Raw genomic sequence first — 14,694 nt, 5'->3', positions numbered from 1 at the left:
ATCAGAGAACCATCCAGATCACAAATCTCAATGTCCTGACTTTTGAGCTTAATTTCACCTTCATAAAAATCAACAGGAAAATTTGTCATCAACTTTAAAGCTACCTTTCATTGTGTTTAGTCCTTTCCCTCACAAAAGAAGAAAATAAATAATTGTTGAAATTACAAAAATATGTACATATATTTATTCAAGTTCCATTTGACTTTTTTCCCTACTAGCCTTCCTAACATTTTATGGAAGGACAATAATGTTGGGAAGAATTCTTAAGCAGAAAATGTACTAACATTTACAGCTTTGGCAAAGAGGATATGCTTACCAAGACGCTTCACAACCAGCATGATACAAAATGAGAGCCCCATGTATGCCATCTGGTTTCTTTCCACCAAGCCTGACCACCTTTTTCTCAGATGTCACCATGTTCTTGCTTTGCCTCAAGACCATTTTGCCGTCAATACATTGATCTTTTTCTTTCTTGCATAAAGTAATCCAATTTAGCAACCAGAAATAAAATTTCCTACAGCACACTGTACAACGTTCTATCATGCTTGAAAACCACAGGTTTCTAAAACAACTAAATGAAAGAGAGAACCACATCTTGATCCTTAAATCCAAAGCTAAGGCATGAGTTTGCAATTCAGTCCAGCCTGTTACTAAGCCTATTGCTGTTATTTTAAGATGAGAGTTGTATTTCTTCACACATGTCTATGTATGAGATTATAAATCAACATTTATTTTAGGGGTTTTTTTTAATGCTAAATATATAAACACAGTATTTTATGGAAACACTCATGGTGTTTCTTGCAAGTACAAAATGGACACAGGAAGTTATCTAAACAATTCAATAAGCAATTTCAATACTAATCTATTTTAAAATACTGATTTTTAAGATTGATATTTGTAAATAATTACTAATATATTTGCAAATGTAAGAGATAATTAAGGAATGGGTGCAAAAACATTTCTATTACTTTGTTTAAAAGGACTTACTCTTTACAGGTAACTTTAAATGAAGAAAGTAATATATCCTCACCCCAACTTTCTGCACAGTTTCTTACTTATGTAACAAATTTTAGTTACTGTAATTACAGCCATTGGCCTTCACCTGAATAAGACATGCCTTTTCTCTGCATGAAATGTCATGTAGCAAAGAACAGCACCATAGGCCATTCCCATTATAGAATCAAATCATGATTACTTCAGTGCAAAGCAAGAAATCATCCCAGTACAGTGATGTAGACCTGTTTCTATCTCTGTAGAGGTACAGGATAAAGAATCATTAATGTGATACATTAGGTACACTAAAATATATCTATAGTTCAGTACATCGTGTGCTGGGCCTCAGGCAGGATTGTTGTTTGTTGCTTGGAAAGAGTCCATATTTAAGAAGAAAACACAGACATTTTTCTCTGAATAACTAATCTAGAAAAATCCTTTGAGGAATGTGCTGCTCACAAACTCTAAATTTTTGAGTGACTCTTACGGAAAAGGGTTACCAGGCAGAAGACAGGTGAAGTGGTGTAGGAGGCATGCGAATGGCCATCCCAGAGAGCTGCACCATTTCTGATTTGCCTCCCGTGTGGCGCCTTTCAGACTGGCGGTGTGTGCACTAATGCACACGTAGCTGTGCCCACACACACACGAATGGGAAACGGCTCCGGCACAGACTGACAGTGAGACAACCAAAGGGGCTCAAAATCACTTCCTTGTCATGTCCAGAGTCAGGTTCGAAGCGGCAGCAAGTAGTGATTTTATTTCAGAAATGGAACACAAAAACAACAGTGATATTCCTCTGCAATGTAGTCCCAGGATCATTCTCTGACTAAATTTCAACAGAATTTTGCCAAGAGTTTTGAGAGGAGACTCAGGTATTCTGCCTGTGACTTCTGGACAGAAACTAGCATTGCTGTGTCTGCTTCCAGAAAACTCATTCAGACCTGGAAAACTTAACAGCTTTCCAGGATTTGCAATATAGAGAGGAAACACTAACCACTTCTTAACTCAGACTTTGCAGAGTATTTAATAATATTTATATCACTGTAGCATTTAAAAATCCAGCCAAGATGAAGACTTCAAACAGAATATGCTTCTACCCAGAAACATCCTAAATTAAAAGAAACTGTAGTGAATAAATACAATTAATACTAGGAATAAAGCAGAAAACCAGGAACATTTAAATAAAAATATATTGAAACAAAAATTAGCTGTAAGACAGCATGATGCTTTCAAATTATTTCAGTTAAATTTAAAAATCCATAAGTAACTAATAATATGAATTATTTCAAACAACTCCCGGACAAAGAAATTGTTGGAGTTCTAAAATCTGTGGGTTTTCTACTCAAACATTTGATTGCCATAAATTTTTTAGTTAAATGATAACTTTGTGATTGTGCCTCGTAGCAATAGAAGGACCTTAATTAGTAATTTGATAAAAGCTTGCAGCACAAACAAATGACAAAATTAACATCTGATTAATCCCAAAAGAGGCGTTCGCTAATGTTACAAACCCTGCAAACTTCCACCTTCTCCCTTGGGCAAAAGTCTACATAACTAGACAGGGCCCAAATGATGCCCTGAAGGCCACCAAACACAGGCTGTGACTGCAGACGTGCCTTTTCCTCAGTGATCTATATCAGCTAGAGCTGTTTTACAGCAATGTGAGAGGGTGAAGAGTTTACACTAGCTGGTTATGCAATAAATGTCACTGGTATTACTGCTGACTTCAGACCAGACTCACAGCATTAAGCAGTTAAGAGGTGATAAAGCAGGATTAATTCCTCAGGAAAATTTTTATTAATTTGTCAGCACCGTGTCTACTACAAATTCCCTACTACCTTTATTCTTCCTCATACAGGAAAACATTTTGCACCAATCTGTTCTTCCCTTAAGAATAGGACTTCATAGCAGTTTTAATATCATTGCACAGACACACGTTTAATCCTGTTTTCGCACACTCACCTTAAAGGAAGTCATCCAAGATCACAGCTATTTATGGCTGTTCATGTAAATCACAATATGGACGACAATGGAATAGCTATGGAATAGTGCAAAACACAGTAACTTCGCAGTAATTTTTCTCTGAGCTGCCCTGATGAAAGTGTACCTGACAGGGACAGTAAAATCACCCAAAGTGAGTGAGTGGTTAGGGCAGGGCAGTAGCTATACCACTAGATAAAGCTGCTTGGGAAGCAACGTGAGCTCTGAAACCTCCACCTGCTGCAGAAACAAATACATGAAAAACACACAGAATTCTCATTGCTCTCCCCAGCCCTGAGGCCCACTTCTGTTACCAGCAAGGCAGTGGCTGCTATTCCAACACAGCATTTTTTTCATTTCCTTTTTTCAGATCAGAACACAGGTAAATGAGCAAACCACGAATGACAGCAAATAACTAATTTCCTCAAAGATACAGGTATTGCCTGCAAAATAACAAAAATGTGGTAACATACTACAATATATATTCTGTCAGATGCAATTTGTTTGCCAAAAGCATGTCCTAAGACTGCCCTAACTTAGCATTTTCAGTTTGCCTCTGACACTGACCCACACTTAATAATACAATTGCAAGAATTTCAAATACACAAATTTACAACAAGACCAAACTAAATCCAAACCATCTGATCTGACTATTTTCCCCAAAAGCAAAATAGAGCATCAACAATACTGTTTTGACTTAGATCCTGTAATACAAAAAGGTGCTGCCTTCTACCAGATATTGCATTCATGACACTTGCAAAGTTCTATTGCAAGATTATATAGAGAAATAAGCTACTTCTTTAAATCACCTCTTGGACATCTATGTTTAATAAATAATCAGTAACCAAATGACAGCCTGGGTGAGGAGGAAAAGACTGATGGTATGTTAACTGTACATAAAGTTGTATACATGACAAACCATATTCTTCTTATCAGGTACTGTGAATCGTATTTATCTTTTTCCAATGACGAGTTTCTTTCCACTGAGGAAGGAAACTTTGATTTCATACAGATTTCATACAGTTATCCAACCTAGTCTTGGGGATACCAAGTTATCGTCTCATTACTGTGGTAGAAAAATTAAAAATAGTAAAATAATACATGCCTCTTTCAGAACAATAAAGTGTCAGGAGCATTCTGTAAGGCATTCTGCTCGAGAGACCAAATTTCCAGCACTTTGAAATGCACAGCTAAGTATTATTAAGGTATTTGGTTTCTACTGATAAAGGAAGATAGTGACTTTCAGGAGTACCTAATGAGTGGTTTTGAACTAAAAAAAAAAAAATCACAAAACTAGCTACCTTTCTTTTTCTAAGCCACCTATATCTCATTATACATATCTGTGCATGATAAATTAATTACAATTACCCAGTATTTGGTCAATCTTGCCATTGTAGGTTGTAAAAAACTTGTCAGTGCCAAGAAAGCATTTGAGTCTCTGGTTTGTGCCAATGGCACATGTACAGCTCTAAAGATTCATGGAAGTAGCCATTAAGTTATATAATAAAAAGTGATGTTTAAATAAAACATGGCTGATCTAGGTTAAGGTGAAGGAAACATCACCTATTTTACAGAGTTATCAAAATCACACTAGTCACCATTTGCAGGTTACAAAAAAAACTTGATACATGTCTGTGGAGAAATAAGGAAATCTTATTTTTTATATTGAAGTTTATTTTATAAACAGTAAAAAAGAGGTTGTTAGATAGAATGTCTTAAGAGTTACAGGTTTTACAGCTGTTCATTTACACTCATCTCTGATACATCTTCCCATCTGTTCTATATGCCATGTATAAAACACTTTTAATACTCATTCATCCCACACAGATCTTTTCAAGAGAAGCATGGACACATACCTTATTTTTAAGAACTTTCATGATCTTCACTTCTTTATAACTTTTGTGGCAGGGCTCTCTTTGTTGTGAACACACTCTCCCCTACCACTAAAATATTCAAATATGTTATAATCTTATTCCATAGTTACAAAAGCAAAATCCATGAATTCTTGGGGGAAAAAAAAATCAGAGGAGAAATGATACACTAGAGCCTCTTTTCACACCTCTACTGGCAGTGGAGAACTGACTCCTGCTAATAAAACCAACAAAACCACAGATCATTAGCAGGGAAGAAGTACTTCACCAAACCTAATTTTTTGGCCTGTGGCCCTGGCAGTGTAGTGCTGGCTGCCTGCAGAATGTCACCACTCAGAAAGGCCAAGGTCACTCTGAAGTCAGCAGTGCTCAGAGCATCACACTCTCCAAATGTGGCACCCTCAACACTGCAACAAGCTCTGCCCTAGGGCAGCTTCCACTACCCACATCCCACATCCACAGCCTAAAACATATATTGTGGAGTGGTCACTATTGCCTTTTAAAACAAGACCAGAAAAGTAGAGGAGTCAGCTGTGCCTTGTCTCTCAAAAATTCTACACTACAAGTGTGGCACCAACTTAAAATGGGCAGGGAATGTGGGAAATCTATATGTAATTTCAGGAAAGTTGAGCACTCTCATCCCCAGAATCTCAGGACTTTGTAAAAGCCTTTGGATTTTGTTAAATATTTACCTGAGAGGTAAAACTGGAGGACTATCTTGGGGAAAAAAGTAGAGGCGTATAGGAAAAGCAGTACCATACTGCTGCACCTGTGTCTGGCACTTCTGAACAAGCCTGTAAGCAAAAACTAGATTTCTGAACCTCTTTATGATTTTAAAGTAAAGCTACTCCAGAGATTAAGCACCCCAAAGCTGGCTGATATTGTAAGGTCTGGTATACCGATTTGGGGTGAAATTCCACCTACAGTCTCCCATAGCTCTCACATTCTGTGAAGGATCTGGAACTAAATATCAAAAACTGAGATGATGGTGGGAAAAACATTTATAAAGTGCCCTGATTTCCTCTCTTTCTACAGCTTCTGCCACAACAAATGTAACCATGTCTGGAGTTCTTCTGAAACACAGCATGGTGAATATTTGGCAACACAGCTGGTTTTGCACAGCCTCTAAGATGTATCATTTGACTTCTTTTTAATTACATATGCTTTTTATTTTTAAATATATTGATGGATATCATCATGTCCCCTTGTTATTAATTAATGGTGGCACAGTTCTAGACTTCCTTTTCCCATCATAATTAACAAGGGTGGTATGTTAGTGGATGGCCATGTGTTAAGAGCATTTATTCTACACTACTTTTGCATACTGTTACTTTTTGCTTGTTACCAAAGTACATACATAAAAAACCAAGAGACTCCAGTGGTGAAAACTATAATAATTGCTTTGTGATCAATAAATTACTGAGAAACGCTAAAAGAAACTGAAAATAGTATCCATTTCACTGGATACTATTGTACATATATAAAGTATCAGCTTATGGTTATGTTAATTAATAGTCCTAAATTGAAACAACAATGCTAAAAACTCAAGGCAAATTAACTCATAGTTAGCGCTACTGGAGTAGCATTAAATTAAAACAGAAATAGATTGAAAGTTTTTTGAGAGAATAAAAGCAGATAAAGCATGACACAAAATGAGACATATATCTAAACAAGAGATAGTTCAATGTCAGTGCTGAGGCTTATATTTCAAGCATGTAGTTAAAACAATGCAGCTATCTTGCAAGATCCAGATAGTCATAGCTCTGTATTCACACACCTGCTTGCACAAGTAGACCAACTGAGAAATGTCTCTAGAATAAAAGTCAAATCTTCCTAAGAACAGTTAAACACTATGAACTATGAAAACTATGAAAAAAAATCTTTTCATGGTAGTGAGAAAAGTAAGGTTACTCTTTGGATAGAGTTACAGTTACTGGGTCTGTGGATTCAAAATGAAGACCTCCTGAAAAAGGAAGTTTCAGTTTTTCTTGTATGCATGCAGGTAATTTGGGTTTTACCTTGAACACATATTAGACCAGACATTAGAATAGTGAACATGCATGTGCAGTGCTAATACAACCACCAAGCATTGAAGTACCTAAAGTACTGTTACTTTCCTTTAGAATGCGAATACTGCCATTAAGTACATCGTGGCAACACTAGAGATCAATGTGGATCTTAAAATATCACACACAAGCTATTCAAGTTTCTTGAGACAACAAAATTGGCAATAAAATAATAGTTACACTGTGTTGGTAAAAATAGCTTGTGCAGCTCTGTGTAGATGTAGAAAAACTGCAACTGTCTTGTATATACCATAAGCTATTTATCTAAAAAGGTACTGTCAGTGAAACAGATGTCATTGCACAATATCCCTGCACCACCCACATTGATACTGTTCTCCTAGTTGCCAAACAGAACTGTTTTGAATTATTTACTGAACAATCAGATTCAAGCATTTCTGCAATGATCTCTATGCTACATTAAAGGGAAAAAAGTACTTAAAACTGAATATAGTTCCACATGATGTTTTGACGTGACTTAATACATTCGACATATCTTCACCAACACAGATGATGAATAGACTGAAATCTTAGCAGAAAGTTTAAAAAAAGTCTTGATTTTAAGACATTTGTCCATCAGCTTCTTCTGTTTTCCTCTTCCTGCCTATTATAATAAATGTCAGGCTTACGTTTTTAAATATATTTGCTCAGCTGAGGAATAACCAAATTAATACCAAAGTCTCCACCTCAGTCCTTACCTCTCTGTTCTTTGCAGGACCACTACATAAAATCTGAAATCATACCACAGAATAAGTTAAGCTGGAAGGGACTTCTGGGGATATCCAGCAGCAGGATGGCACTCACTACTGAAGGGCCCATTCAGTGTGACTTGTAGGGACCCATCTTGATCTGCATATTCCATACGCCATCCTACACTGTAGAACTCAGCCATCTGGTTTTTATCTTGTCTTTTAATGCTGTCTTGCTTTTTCATCTAGCCTCCTTTTTTTCATCCTTTTCACAGTGATCTCTGGTGTTCATCAGTATCAGACTGCCATCAGGCTTCCTAGGGGGTGGCATGAGGTGCAGAACTATCCACAGTTCAAACAGAGCCTTGCCAGTGAACCCTATGAACCCTAAACGCAAAAAGATTTGTAGTCTGCTCTCATCAGTGCCACAAAACTGTTCCGAAAATTAAAGCTACCAGATTTTTCTCAACCTGTCACTTTAATAATCCAGACTGTATATGTTTGAAAGCATGTGAAGGAAAATAGTGTGCACAATGAAATTCATATAGAGTACTCTGTCTGCATTCACATTTGTACAAGCAGCCAACACACTAAAGAAAATAAGATCAGAAGTTCAAATACTCACAGTCTTCTAGTACAAAAAGATGTACTTTAATTTTTAAGAATGGGGATAAGAATCTAAAAGGCATCTATAGAGATACACATGCATTCCAGTAATCTGATTAATACACCTAGAGCAAATGAAAGCTAGACAAAAAAATCAATTCATATCTAAAGCCTTTCCTCATGGGAAATACTGTCCTTGAGAATGCAAAATTTTCTTCAACCTCCCAAGTCAACTGAGAATAAAAGCATTGAAATTAACATTAAAATGCGTTTTAGTATTTCAAGAGGTTTCTCATCTGATCATTTCTACTCTTTGGTACTTAATAAGCCACCTAACCCTTCACTATCCAGCTTTATGATGCCTTATTTAGACTTCTCAAATTTGTTGAGCTGCTTTCAGATTACAACAGCCTTAAAGGCAAATATGACACACATGCTTTTTTAGCAGAATACTTGCCAGTTTGGCAGCAGCAGAATCAACAACAGATAGGCAGAGGGAGTTTTGGTTAGAGGAAAGAGAATTTTCTCTACTCTCCTGAAATTGAAATATTTCAAGAGACTTCATCACATCCAGCTCCAGATAGCTGCCTAGCAATTCTCTGTCTCAATGGGGGAAAAGAGAGTGAAACAGTTTCCATCAGAAAAAACAGATTGCTAATTCTGTGCTCAGGATACTAATTTGATATATACAATTGTACATACACACTCTTGATGAGTGGGAGCAATCTAGGCTAACAGTTAACACTGGAATGGAACATTTTTTTTTTTTGCCACCAAAAGCCAAGACTATCACTTCTGTGATACTTACAAATCTCAGAGTTTAGGAAATAAACATCCATATGCATTGCATTCAGACTATAAAAGCACTTTATTCTTTGCTTTAAGCAATAGCTTTAAGCTGAAAATCCTAAGCACCTCTATAAGGCTTAGGACTACATGTAATAGTTTGGGGTTTTTTTGGGGGTTTTTTGCTATTTTTTATTTAAAAAGCAATCCAATAACAGCAAATAAATTAAGAGAGAACTTCAGTAAGGTTTTATCCCACAAACATAATCTGTGACATCCTTGCTATAAGAAAATAATTTCATTCATTCTACTTAGTGCTGTTCAACTGAAGAATAAAATAATTCATAATGACTTATCATTTCAAAGAGTAAGTGGAATATTCAAAAATATGTCTTTATAGCATAGCTCACGGAGTAAAAACATGGTCTGACACCTTGAGAAGCTATTGTTCCCAGGAAGCAGAAAATACATATTTGCTAAATTGTAACAAAATTAGAACATCTTTCATCTTTCTTCACCCCTTATTGATTTACGAATACATTATTTTATAATTTTAATTAAATTTAATTCAGAAAAACTATTTTCATTAAACAAAAGCTTGTGGTAGTAGCCAATTTTTGATTTTTTCACCCCATCTGAAATCTGTGTATCTGTATCATGAACAAACCCTAAGTAATTAAAATGTTAAACAATAAATGAGTGGTCCTAAAGGTATCCTTTTAAAATCAACTTAATCTAGAGTACTTCAAATCTAAATAATTTTAAATATGGCTCACAAATTATTTATTCTTCTGTTCAGCCGACAATAATTAAGCACTAAGGGAGCTATTCTCCCTTACCTTGTAGCCTGGACAACACACGGCAGTTGCTTTTCATATTGATAATTGCTTCAGACCCATTACAGATTTATATTTTCTGTCCAGTTTTGGACAGATGAAATTTGCTTTGTATACCATAGTCTTTCTGTCATCACATATTTTTAGCACTAGCTGTCAAAGGACTTATAGTACACTATGAACTCTTAGATTATTTAACCAACTAATTTATATATTATTTATAATTATTATATTATTATTACATATTATTTATAATTATTTATTATAACGAACTAATGTAGTTAAAGAAGCCCCTCGCTAATTAGGGTAAGTATTTTGTTGGTGTTGACCCTTCTTTTCATTTACTTATAAAATCCCAATAAGGCATTTTGAGAAAGACAAAGATGAGCATGCAGATTTTGGGAAAAAAACAAAAAGGAAAAGGTAAAGTTACAGGTAAGTGTACAGGTTAGAGACTGGTTAGGGAATACCAAAAAAAAAAAATCAGACTTTTTTGGGTTTTAATTTTGGTGGTTCCTGGTGTGCCCTAAAACCGAATGTGTCTGTCACAACTTTTAAAACATCCAGCTCTGGTATGTCTCTGTCCTGTGCACTTATATGTGTGGATTATGCCTCTTCTGAACCACTTCATATATGACTGCTAAACAAAAGAAACAGAACAGTGAGCAGCTACGTCCTGATAATTTGAATAATTACTGCATAATAAAACTTAATTTGATGAATATACCCAAAGTTACATAAAACCAGACATTCCAACGAACATATTTCTGTGTGCATAAGTATTTACCATCTCAGCTTCATAGGTCCCTTAAATATTGCTTGCTTTAAGAAGAAAGATGTTTAAAAGATTATTGTAATTGCCGAAGACTCAACAAGACCTCTGTGCATAAATTTCATTATCTAATTTTTCATTATCTAATTGTGGATAAAAATTAGTTTGCATAGTTGCAAATAGAATATGAGAAACCATCCTCCTTAAATAGAGAACCTATGACTTTTGCCACTGTAGTCACTCTTTCCACAAGTTTTTTTCATGTAAGTGCAACTAATTACAACAGGAAGTTAAATTGTTTTATCAGCATCCATAGATGAAAAACATGTATAAAAATACCTTTGTATACTGTTCTGAATTATTTGCATCTTTCTGAGGAAGAAAGTGCATTGAAAGTCTTTAGAAAGCCAAATTTTGTCACAAGATCCTCCCCAGATATTGTCACTGCTTAATCCAAAAGCTTAGGGAAAAAATAGCTCAGACCTCATCAATGAGCCAAAATGCTGAGTAAAGGTTTATGTCTTTTTGCTGGCATTTTATTTCTTGCTTTCTATGTGATCAAGATAATTCTGGAGTTAAAAGCCATTGATTTACCAGCAGGCTACTTTTTTGTTATTTTCAATAATATCGGTTTGATTAAACAAAAAGACATTTGAGCAAAACATGGAACTTTTCTATATTGTCTACTGTACTGTATTAGAACCCTTATGCTATAGAAGAACTTATCACTTATAAGGACATTAGTACATATAATTCAACTAAAAATTGACCAACCTTTCCTTCAGCATCTGTTGTTACCTTCTCAACCTTGTTCCTGTTTAAAAATTTCTTCACCAATTCTTCTACTTGGACATTGAACTTCATAAATGTCACATAGAAAAAATATGCTGTCAGGAGTGTTATGCTCTCCCACCACATTATGAAGTTATCCAGAAAAAAGATGATTAGTAAGATCAAGTCAATGATGTAAAAGGACATATCTCGAAAGAGTGGCCACCAAGTAAGGTTCAAGATCTCTTTAGAAAATAAAGCACACATTCCAATAACAAATAGGATATTGAACACGGCAGATCCCACTATTGTACCAATGCCAACGTTGCTGTGGGATATAAACACTCCTATCAAAGAAGTGAAGAGTTCTGGGGCTGACCCACCAGCAGCCATGAAGGTTGCCCCTGCCACATCATCAGAAATGGCCAGTTTTTCAGTGATGACAGTCAAGGAAGGAACAAAGAACTCATCACAGACTATGGCTAAGGCTATAAACATGTAAATCATTCCAATTATGTGGAGGATCACTGCTCCCTGTCTTCTCTCCTCAAGAGAGAAAAGGTCCTCGGGGTACTCTCCCTTCGCATGATCATCTGTTTCGTTGTTGTGCCCATGTGGATCTGGAGTGCCATTTTCATTCTGTTCTGTGAAATCCAAGAGAGTTCTTTTGTGCCCATGCACCAGCTTTTGGCTATCTAGGCTGCTGACCAGCGCCATGCTATGTGGTTCCATCTTGAAAAAGGCACTCATTGAAAGCGAGAAAGTACTAATGGCCACTACACTGACAAGGAGCCCTACAATTCGTATCAGTCTCAGTTTTTTCCTGACATTCTGGTGCCACCTGCAACCGAACAGCGGTTCCGCCAAACACCACTCCTCCAAGACACCAACAACAGTTTTTTTCTGAAGAGCCATTTTGTGTTCTGTGCAAGATGCTGAGGGAGTCAGATGGACTGTTCCTTCATACTTTTCTCCAGCTTTGAAGTTAGAAGTGCTGTAAGAGTCTTCCCAGAATCAAATACTTTTACTCTTCACAGGACGTATTTTCTTCATTCGTCTTAAAAGGACAAACATTGATATTAGTCAAACAGGAAGTGATTAGAAACTTATGAAAGCACTTTACAGACTGGGTTCAAATTTAAAATTTGAAGCAGAATATGTAGCGTATACCACCAGACACAGCAATTATATGTTTGTTTAAGCAGTAACCCTGTGGATAACAATTTGCCTATACTCATGCCTCTCATATGCCTCTGAGCCACTGCTCTCCTCAGCTGCTGACAAAAAAAAAATCCTAGTAGAAGGCAAAAACCATCCCCAGATGTTGCACAAAAATGAAGAAACTATTATTTTAATGGATACACCAAAGATTATTACCTGCTGTAATTACTTTCCACTATGAACATGTAATGTCCAAATCCCAAACGCAGGGACAATAGTGCCAGGAAAAGCAATCAAAGTGCTAACAAGTATCTCACCAGACCTTTAGGCAGCTGAGGCAGCATTAATTGAAATGTTACGTGTGCACAGAGCAACAGTCATTGATGTGTAAGTAGAACACTCTGATTTCTTTAGCTCCACTGTAAAATCTATTCAGGTTTACAGAGAAAACTTGGTTTCCTTCTGATCAGAGCTTAGGACACTGTCTTGGATGAGTCAAGACAAAATTTCCAGTCTCCCCTAATTTTTTTTAAATTTATGTCATGCATTCAGAAATAAATGTAGGCTGTTACTAAGAATACCTATGTGGTACCTTCTAAAAGTGCTTCTCTTACTAATACTTAAGAAAATTGCTTAAATTTACACAAGATCCTGAAACAAATGAAATGGTAAGGAATTATGCAAGAATGACTATTCATATATGCCAGAGATGAGCGTTCTTGACTAATAGCACTTCTAATACAGGAAAAAAACATCTCAAGATAATAACAGGTGTTTTGGTTAAGAAATTTGAAGAACATTTGTAATGTATAAGTTACTTAAATATATGTCTTTCACAGTTAGTTGTATTTTATATGAAACAAAATATAAGACACTTTCTCAATAAAACTGAATGTTAGTCTTCACAATTACTCCCCAAAAATACTCCGTTACTTCTCTTGATTCAAGTCATTTGTAGCAGTAGCTGAATTCTGAACATTCTATCGATCAGCAGAATAACTGACTTTGTATTCACAAATACAGGATTACAGCTATTACATGCAGTTATCTCCCTAGAAGTTATTAAGTCATTCTCAGTTTCTCCTGATTTTTTTTTTCAAACAGTTTCCACTCTAAGATGCCATAGAGACATACTTCATCCGCAAGATGCAGCAGCACAGCAGAGATAATTATTTTCCACCCCAGAGTTAACACTCGACGGACTGCCACAAAAACATTTGGCAGGAAAGACACCGGAACGGCACCACCGCCGCGGTGTCCGCGCTCCCTTGACCATCACGCGAGCGGGACACGGGAGGAGCGCTCGTGCTGTCCCCCGCCCTGGCGCTCGCACGGCACAGCTCGGACCGCTCCCGGCACGGCAGACCCCAGACCCCGACAGAGCGCAGCGCAGCCCCCCGCCGCCCCGCCTTTTCCCCGTCGCCCCGCGGAGATGCCGCAGAGCCTCGCCTAACTCAGCCCAAGTCCGCGCCGCGCCGCACAAACTTTTTCCACCTCCGAAAGGGGAGCGGGTCCAGCCCCAAGAGCGGAGAGCCGCGGCGGCACCGACCGGGGGCTCGGGGCACCGGTCGCCCCTCGGCAGCCGGTACCGCCCATGGAGGCGGGAATTTGCGGATGGGAGTCCCCGCACCGCCGCAGCCCAGCCCCCGCACTCGGCCGGCGCTCACCCGGAGCTGCGCTGCGCTGCGCTGCGCGCCGGCCCGCGGACGCTCGGCAGGGCACGGGAAGGAGCGCGGTCGGGACGGGGACGGGGACGGGCGGCCGAGCNAGGCGGGGCCGGCGGCGCCCCGCCCCGCCGCGCTCCCGCGGGAGCTGGGGCACCGGCCAGCCGGGGGGACAGGGGATCTGTCTTTTTCCTCCTTCCCCTCAGCCTGGGTTGCCTGGCGCCGTTTTAGGCGAGGTAAAATTCAGCGCATCTAGCAAAGGTAATAAGCCTCGAAGAGCGGGGCTGTTTTGAAAAGGTGAGGCCTTCTGATCAAAATGTCCTTTATGCCAAATGAAGGGAAATCAGGAAATGAAAGATAAGGACGTTTAATTTTGGTGTTGGTTTAAGGAAGACAACATACCCATGATTAAGTTGTTTTTCATGATTAATTTACTGCTGAACAGAAATTTCTTCAAACTGCATTTCAAAGTTAACATTTCAAAGAGAACAGCAGCAATGCC

At 37.8% G+C, this 14,694-nt stretch overlaps 1 protein-coding gene across 3 annotated transcripts in view; it reads right to left on the bottom strand.

The window, feature by feature from the left end:
- SLC24A2 (solute carrier family 24 member 2) overlaps positions 1 to 14,295 on the bottom strand; it is a 111,783-nt gene extending 97,488 nt beyond the window's left edge. For 2 of the 3 annotated variants that reach the window (XM_039729937.1, XM_039729939.1), the window contains exons 1-2: positions 14,196 to 14,295; positions 11,371 to 12,424 (exon numbers count right to left, since the gene is read on the bottom strand). In XM_039729937.1, the coding sequence (XP_039585871.1) occupies positions 11,371 to 12,282 (912 nt within the window). In that variant the 5' untranslated portion in view covers positions 12,283 to 12,424; positions 14,196 to 14,295. Of the gene's footprint in view, positions 1 to 11,370; positions 12,425 to 14,022; positions 14,095 to 14,195 lie in introns of those variants that run through there. The other variant, XM_039729938.1, reaches the window with a different exon arrangement.
- Positions 14,296 to 14,694: the final 399 nt, after the last annotated feature.

This window comes from Passer montanus, unplaced genomic scaffold (genome assembly GCF_014805655.1).
Source record: "Passer montanus isolate IOZ18808 unplaced genomic scaffold, ASM1480565v1 scaffold7, whole genome shotgun sequence".
In the NCBI taxonomy this organism is placed as follows: domain Eukaryota; kingdom Metazoa; phylum Chordata; class Aves; order Passeriformes; family Passeridae; genus Passer; species Passer montanus.
Note: the sequence above shows the minus strand (reverse complement) of the source record. Positions and strands in the feature narration are given on the sequence as shown.